Source organism: Coregonus clupeaformis, chromosome 37, assembly GCF_020615455.1.
Source record: "Coregonus clupeaformis isolate EN_2021a chromosome 37, ASM2061545v1, whole genome shotgun sequence".
NCBI classification, from domain to species: domain Eukaryota; kingdom Metazoa; phylum Chordata; class Actinopteri; order Salmoniformes; family Salmonidae; genus Coregonus; species Coregonus clupeaformis.
The window spans coordinates 24613467-24622343 of NC_059228.1; the positions used below are offsets into that span (position 1 = coordinate 24613467).

Here is an 8877-nt window from a genome sequence, read left to right on the forward strand (position 1 = left end):
CTTACAAGCCCTTAACCAACAATGCAGTTTTAAGAAAAATAAGTGACACTAGTCACCCTTCATTCCCCATTGCTTTCTACCAAAACTCTGTCTCTGACCGTGTGCCCTGAACCTGACCTTGTACCTACATAAATCAAACTCAGGCATACTCATATTGGTTTACCCAGCAACAAATACTAAATACTAGGGTCTCTACAGTGTCTGTTTTTGAAAAAGAAAACACTAAACAAAAATATACATACACACAGCTGGACACTATAGTCCATGATCATGACATGATCAAACAGTATCTATCTGCCTGCCTACGGTTCAAGCGGGTGGGAACGTGTTGTCATAGTAGACCATTTGAAAACAGTTACTCTCAACTATGTTAAACTAATGAATAATGACTTACTTCATTGTCTGAAGCATTTTGTCACCCTAAATATTATTTAATTTCCCTTTGACAGATTACATTTTCATTTGAGGACAGTTGTTCATAGACGCAGGGGGTTAAATCGTTTGGAAAGTGAAGCATGCCGTTCCCTCCTTACGGAGTTCCCCAGCAGGAAAAGCCTAATAAGGACATGCGGTACGTCACATAGAGTAATAATACAGCCTCTTTAAGAGGCATCCTCTACTGCCTGCAGACTGAAGACCATTGGATCAGTAAAGATGGAGCCCTCACTGGAGTCCTCCTCTCCTGCTACAGAGTTTATGGGACAGGATAAGAGCACAAGAAGACTTTCTCCGCTCTCCCTTGTTCCCCGTCCTGTTCTCCCTGACACTCTATCTGAGCTGCTGCCTGCCTTACCTGTGCCTGGACACCCTGTCCTCCAGAGTAGCCCTGGTGCACCATTACAAGATCCAGCCACAGAGCAGGGTGACCTGGGCAATGGCATGGAGCTGCCTGGCTACCTTCCTGCACACCCAAACTGTGTTCATCTTCCCCCTCAGCGTTCTGCACTGGTACTGGAGACCAGTGGTCCTCCCTGCCCAAGCCCCTGGGGCTCTTCGTGTTGCCTGGGACGTGCTAGCCTGTCTCCTCCTCTTTGACCTGCAGTACTTTGTGTGGCACGTGTTGCACCACAAGGTGCCCTGGCTCTACCGGACTTTCCATAAGGTGCACCAACGCTACACAGCCACCTTCGCCCTGACCACGGAGCACTCTGGGGTCTGGGAGACCCTGAGTCTGGGCTTGTTTGCGGCGGTGAACCCTGACCTGTTGGGCTGCCACCCGCTCCCCAAGATGCTCTTCTTCACCTTGAACACTCAGACTAAAAACGAGTCTAGGGGTTTCCGAGTTTCCACCACAACTGTACATCTCTTGTTTCCCTTCTTCGCCACTGTAACCCACTCATTCTCACTCTCTGCACTTTTATCTTCACCCGACTCACTAGCAGTTTCAAACAAAACCTCAGTTTCCGCCTTCGTCAAATCCTTCGCATTACCTGACTGGCTTCACCCACAATGGGTACTAGTTTTCCCCCATTGAGATAGATAGAGGGCTCTTGTGCCCAAAATCATATTTTAGAATGGGCAGCGCCCTTAAGGACTTTCACCATTTTGCAGTAATCAAATGGGTTAAAAAAAGGAAGTAGTCAACTGGGTGGGACTTCCTATGGATTAAGGAAGGATCACATGATTCCATCTGGGTCATCAGGAGGGATCAGCCAATGAATTATACTGGCAGTAAATCGCAAACCTTGGCATTATACCTTTTCAAACAACCCACTCTAGGTGGCAGTATGCACCCTTTCAGTCTGTTTGCCAACTCCTAGAAGAAATAGAAGAAGAACATTGACTACTTCAAAATGGAGATGGCCTCAATAGCGCTTCCCATGCTCTCACAGATGTCATAATGAGACAGATACAATGATACAATTTCTATCTATGTTTCTCCCTCTATAAAAACCCTTTAGCTAAGAGTGAATGTATTTAGCCTTAAAATTTCAACCTGATATCCACAACTCCATTTAAGAAATTATAGTTACCTAAATGGGATAGTGATGTGCATTATAAAATGACTTGGTATTGTTTGCTGTTACTGTATTACTTTAATTAATGATCTGTAAACATTATAGAACAGAATACCTTTATTTTCACTTACACATTTTTCCAGAAACAGAATCCATTGTGCCCACTGTGCAGAAAAACAAAACACAAGATCCTATCGCTCTGGATAGTCAGTCTGTGAGGTTATTACTGAGGTTAAAACTAAATGCATGCTTTTCAATCGAACGCTGCTGGCACCCGCCCACCCGACTAGAATCACCACTCTCGACGGGTCTGACCTCGAGTATGTGGACAACTACAAATACCTAGGTGTCTGGTTAGACTGTAAACTCTCCTTCCAGACTCACATAAATAATCTCCAATCCAAAGTTAAATCTAGAATCGGCTTCCTATTTCGCAACAAAGCCTCCTTCACTCATGCTGCCAAACATGCCCTCGTAAAACTGACTATCCTACCGATCCTTGATGTCATTTACAAAATAGCCTCCAACACTCTACTCAGCAAATTGGATGTAGTCTATCACAGTGCCATCCGTTTTGTCTCCAAAGCCCCATACACTACCCACCACTGTGACCTGTACGCTCTTGTTGGCTGGTCCTCACTACATGTTCGTCGTCAAACCCACTGGCTCCAGGCCATCTATAAATCACTGCTAGGCGAATCCCCGCCTTATCTTAGCTCATTGGTCACCATAGCAGCACCCACCCGTAGTCTGCACTCCAGCAGGTATATCTCACTGGTCATTCCCAAAGCCAACACCTCCTTTGGCCGCCATTCCTTCCAGTTCTCTGCTGCCAATGACTGGAACGAATTGCAAAAATCTCTGAAGCTGGAGACTCTTATCTCCCTCACTAACTTTAAGCATCAGTTGTCAGAGCACCTTACCGATCACTGCACCTGTACACAGCCCATCTGAAATTAGCCCACCCAACTACCTCATCCCTATATTGTTATTTATTTTGCTCTTTTGCACCCCAGTATCTCTATTTGCACATAATCTCTTGCACATCTAGCATTCCAGTGTTAATACTAATTGTAATTATTTTGCACTATAGCCTATTTATTGCCTTACCTCCATAACTTGCTACATTTGCACACACTGTATATATATTTTCTGTTGTATTTTTGACTTTATGTTTTTTTACCCCATATGTAACTCTGTGTTGTTGTTTTTATCGCACTGCTTTGCTTTATCTTGGCCAGGTCGCAGTTGTAAATGAGAACTTGTTCTCAACTGGCTTGCCTGGTTAAATAAAGGTTAAATAAATAAAAAATAAAAAAAATAAATAAATTACATTGACATTTAAGTCATTTAGCAGACGCTCTTATCCAGAGCAACTTACAGTTAGTGAGTGCATACATTTTCATACTGGGGTTCATAAAGGGGTTCTCTACTTTATAATGCAATAATTGTCTACATTGTCCGCAGTATGCCTTTACAGACACAATATGAAAATATGGATTCCAGACAGATGTTTGTCATGTTAGGCCTACATATTTATAGGAATTAGAATACTTTACCATTATCCTTGAATTTACTTTCAAATGTTAGTGTCACACCCTGGCTCGGGGACTCATTATGTTGAGCCAGGGTGTGTTCATTCTATGTTTTCTGTTTCTTCGGTGGGTGTTCTAGGTTGTCGATTTTCTATGTTTGCCGGTGTGACTCCCAATCAGAGGCAACGAGTGTCAGCTGTCGGCTGGTTGTCTCTGATTGGGAGCCATATTTAATCTGTCGGTTTTTCCTTTGGTTTTGTGGGTTCTTGTTTCGAGTTAGTTTAGTTTCACCGTGTACTGTCACGTTATCGTCTTTGTTTGTTTTGATCGTGTTTCACTTATTAAAGAATATGTTTGCTTGCAACGCTGCGCCTTGGTCTACTCAATCCTACGACGAGCGTGACAGAAGAACCCACCAAAACTGGACCAAGCAGCGTGAAGAGGAGAGAGGAAGGACCTGGGATCAGGGGAGTAGGAGTTTCGGCTGGGCCACGCTAAGTGAAGAGGAGAGAGGCTGGTCTATGAAGCAATGGATCGAGAGTCTGGCGAGAGCTAGGGAGGCCTGGTCCACGGGGAGGAGAGAACCCCAGAAAATTTTTAGGGGGGGGCTCACGACGTGGACGACGGGGCAGCAGGAGGCCGCGATGGAGCGGTCCAGCGGGTGTGAAGAGGAGGCCGCCAGGTTAAGGGGGCCACTGGTCACAGAGGAGAGGGAAAGTGTGGAGGCACGGCGAGAGGTACTGGGGTGTGTTACCAGTCCGGTCCGGCCCGTTCCTGATCCCTGCGTAGGGCCAGTGATGTGTGTCCCCAGTACGGTCTGGCCTGTTCCTGTTCCTCGCATCGAGCCTGTGGTGCGTGTCGTCAGCCCGGCCCGGCCTGTTCCTGCTTCCCGCATCGAGCCTGTGGTGCGTGTCGTCAGCCCGGCCCGGCCTGTTCCTGCTTCCCGCATCGAGCCTGTGGTGCGTGTCGTCAGCCCGGCCCGGCCTGTTCCTGCTTCCCGCATCGAGTCTGTGGTGCGCGTCGCCAGCCCGGCCCGGCCTGTTCCTTCTCCCCGCACCAAACCTGTGGTGCGCGTCGCCAGCCCGGTCCGGCCTGTTCCTGCTCCCCGCACCAAGTCTGTGGTGCGTCTCGTCAGCCCTGTCCGGCTCGTTCCTGCTCTCCGCACCAAGTCTGTGGTGCGCGTCGCCAGCCCGGCCCGGCCTGTTCCTTCTCCCCGCACCAAACCTGTGGGGCGCGTCGCCAGCCCGGTCCGGCCTGTTCCTGCTCTCCGCACCAAGTCTGTGGTGCGCGTCGCCAGCCCGGCCCAGCCTGTTCCTTCTCCCCGCACCAAACCTGTGGTGCGCGTCGCCAGCCCGGTCCGGCCTGTTCCTGCTCCCCGCACCAAGTCTGTGGTGCGTCTCGTCAGCCCTGTCCGGCTCGTTCCTGCTCTCCGCACCAGGTCGGTGGTGCGCGTCGCCAGCCCATTCCGGTCCATTCCTGCTCCACGCACCAAGCCAGGGGTGTGTATCGTCAGCCCGGTCCGGTCCGTTCCTGTTCCACGCACCAAGCCAGGGGCGCGTGTCGTCAGTCCGGCTCCGGCCAGCGGAGCTAGACAGGACCAGGAGTACTTTGGGGGATTGGAGAGGAAGTGGGGATCAAGCCCGGAGCCGGAGACGCCGCCGAGGAGGAATGCCCTCCCCTGTTTTGCTCGTATTTAGGCGCGGTCGCAGTCCGCGCATTTAGGGGGGGGTACTGTCACACCCTGGCTCGGGGACTCATTATGTTGAGCCAGGGTGTGTTCATTCTATGTTTTCTGTTTCTTCGGTGGGTGTTCTAGGTTATCGATTTTCTATGTTTGCCGGTGTGACTCCCAATCAGAGGCAACGAGTGTCAGCTGTCGGCTGGTTGTCTCTGATTGGGAGCCATATTTAATCTGTCGGTTTTTCCTTTGGTTTTGTGGGTTCTTGTTTCGAGTTAGTTTAGTTTCACCGTGTACTGTCACGTTATCGTCTTTGTTTGTTTTGATCGTGTTTCACTTATTAAAGAATATGTTTGCTTGCAACGCTGCGCCTTGGTCTACTCAATCCTACGACGAGCGTGACAGTTAGTATGGATGATCAAGCATCTCTCAACTATCCCAGTTGCTAAAATTGAGCCCAGACACTTTTTAATACGAAAGTGTTTTTACTCAATCATAATTTTTCCTAGATTGTCCAATATACTAGATTTGTCCAAGTGGTATAGTGGTAAAGTGAATATATCAATTTTACATGACTGGGAAAACAGATATTCACTAATAAAGGTAAAACTAGTCAGTATCTGGTGTGACCACCAGTTGCCTCATGCAGCGCGACACATCTCCTTCACATAGAGTTGATCAATATGTTGTCTGGATAGTTGCTGGATATTGGTGAGAACTGGAACACACTGTCAAACACGTCGATCCAGAGCATCCCGAACATGCTCAATGGATGACATGTCTGGTGAGTATGCAGGCCATGGATGAACTGGGACATTTTCAGCATCCAGGAATTGTGTACAGATCCTTGCGAGAGGGGGCCGTGTATTATCATGCTGAAACATGAGGTGATGGCGGCGGACGAATGGCACAACAATGGGCCTCAGGATCTCTTCACGGTATCTCTGTGCATTCAAATTGCCATCGATAAAATGCAATTGTGTTTGTTGTCCGTAGCTTATGCCTGCCCATACCATAACCCCAATGCCACCATGGGACAGTCTGTTCACAACGTTGACATCAGCAAACACGATGCCATACACACTGTCTGCCTTCTGCCCGGTACAGTTGAAACCGGGATTCATCTGTGAAGAGCAACCTTCTCCAGTGTGCTAATGGCCATCGAAGGTGAGCATTTGCCCACTGAAGTTGGTTACGACAATGAAATGCTGTCAGGTCAAGACCCTGGTGAGGAAGACGATTACGCAGATGAGCTTCCCTGAGACAGTTTCTGACAGTTCTTCGGTTGTGCACACCCACAGCTTCATCAGCTGTCTGGGTGGCTGGTGTCAGACTCCACAGGGGAAGAAGCCGGATGTGGAGGTCCTGGGCTGGCATGGTTACATGTGGTCTGCAGTTGTGAGGCCGGTTGGATGTACTGCCAAATTCTCTAAAACGATGTTGGAGGTGGCTGACAGTGCATTCGGAAAGTATTCAGACCCCTAGACTTTTTCCACATTTCGTTACATTACAGTCTTATTCTAATATGGATTTTTAAAAAAAATCATTTTCAATCTAAACACAATACCCCATAATGAAAAAGAAAAAACAGGTTTTTAGACATTTTTGCCAATTTATAAAAATAAAAAACAGAAATACCTTATTTACAAAAGTATTCAGACCCTTTGCTATATGACTCGAAATCGAGCTCAGGTGCATCCTGTTTCCATTGATCATCCTTGAGATGTTTCTACAACTTGATTTGAGTCCACCTTTGGTAAATTCAATTGATTGTACATGATTTGGAAAGGCACACACCTGTCTATACATGGTCCCACAGTTGAAAGTGCATGTCAGAGCAGAAACCAAGCCATGAGGTCGAAGGAATTGTCCGTAGAGCTCCGAGACATAATTGTGTCAAGGCACAGCTCTGGGGAAGGGTACCTAAACATTTCTGCAGCATTGAAGGTCACCAACAACACGGTGGCCTCCATCAGCCTTAAATGGAAGAAGTTTGGAACAACCAAGACTCTTCCTAGAGCTGGCCGCCCGGCCAAACTGAGCAATCAGGGGAGAAGGGCCTTGGTCAGGAAGGTAACCAAGAACCCAATGGTCACTCTGACAGAGCTCCAGAGTTCCTCTGTGGAGATGGGAGAACCTTCCAGAAGGACAACCATCTCTGCAGCGCTCCACCAATCAGGCCTCTATTGTAGAGTGCCCAGACGGAAGCCACTCCTCAGTAAAAGCCACATGACAGCCCGCTTGGAGTTTGCCAAAAGGCCCCTATAGTCTCTCAGACCATGAGAAACAAGATTATCTGGTCTGATGAAAGCAAGATTGAACTCTTTGGCCAGAATGCCAACCGTCACATCTGGAAAAAACCTGGCACCATCCCTACATTGAATCATGGTGGTGCCAGCATCATGCTCTGGGGATGTTTTTCAGCGGCAGGGACTGGGAGACTAGTCAGGATCAAGGGAAAGATGAACGGAGCAAAGGACAGAGAGATCCTTGATGAAAACCTGCTCCAGAGTGCTCAGACTGGGGCAAAAGTTCACCTTCCAACAGGACAATGACCCTAAACACACAGCCAAGAAAATGCAGGAGTGGCTTCGGGACACGTCTCTGAATGTCCTTGAGTGGTCCAGCCAGAGCCCGGACTTGAACCCGATCTAACATCTCTGGGGAGACCTGAAAATAGCTGTGCAGCGACGCTCCCCATCCAACCTGACAGAGCTTGAGAGGATCTGCAGAGAAGAATGGGAGAAACTCCCCAAATACAGGTGTACCAAGCTTGTAGCGTCATACCCACGAAGACTCAAGGCTGTAATCCCGGCCCAAGGTGCTTTAACAAAGTACTGAGTAAAGGGTCTGAATACTGATGTAAATGTGATATTTCCGTTTTTTTTCTTTCTTATTTTTCGTCTGGGCACTCTACGATAAAAACCTGTTTTTGCTTTGTCATCATGGGGTATTGTGTGTAGATTGATGAGGGGGAAAAAACTATTTAATCCATTTTAGAAGAAGGCTGTAACGTAACAAAATGTGGAAAAAGTCAAGGGGTCTGAATACTTTCCAAATGCACTGTATGGTAGAGAAATGAACATTAAATTCTCTGGCATCAGCTCTGGTGGACATTGCTACACTCAGTATGCCAATTGCACGCTCCCTCAAAACTTGAGACATCTGTGGCATTGTGTTGTGTGACAAAACTGCACAGTTTAGAGTGGCCTTTTTAGGTGTAATGATCATGCTGTTTAATCAGTTTATTGATATGCCACACCTATCAGGTGGATGGATTATCTTGGCAAAGGAGAAATGCTCACTTACAGGGATGTAAACAAATTTGTGCACAGCATTTTAGATAAGTAAACTTTCGGTGCATATTCAAAATTTCTGGGCTATTTTATTTCAGCTCATAAAACATGGGACCAACACGTTATATGTATAAAAAAAACAAAAAACAGTTTAAGTAGGTCATGTGACATCCCAACAACTTTGAGAGAAAAAAATCGTTATATCTGATTTGTGCCACTGCACTCTCATTGGCTAGAATCGTCCCAGCTGATCTTGTCCTTTCCCAATTACTTTCCATTTTTGAAAACATTTATTTTCATTGTTAGAGTGGAAAATACAGCTCGCCAGCTTGTTGTTACAGACATAAAGGGTAACCAAGAGACAGGTCACAGGGGCTATAAAGCTGAAGCATCCTTTTAGATCGTTTTCT

The 8877-nt window shown here is 47.1% G+C and overlaps 1 protein-coding gene across 1 annotated transcript; it reads left to right on the forward strand.

The window, feature by feature from the left end:
• Window positions 1-515: 515 nt before the first annotated feature.
• Window positions 516-1760, forward strand: LOC121553266 (cholesterol 25-hydroxylase-like protein). The gene is made up of 3 exons (XM_045211484.1): window positions 516-571; window positions 655-1274; window positions 1720-1760. Exons 1-3 carry the CDS (start codon window positions 516-518, stop codon window positions 1758-1760), a joined length of 717 nt encoding a protein of 238 aa, XP_045067419.1.
• The last annotated feature ends 7117 nt before the right edge of the window (window positions 1761-8877 follow it).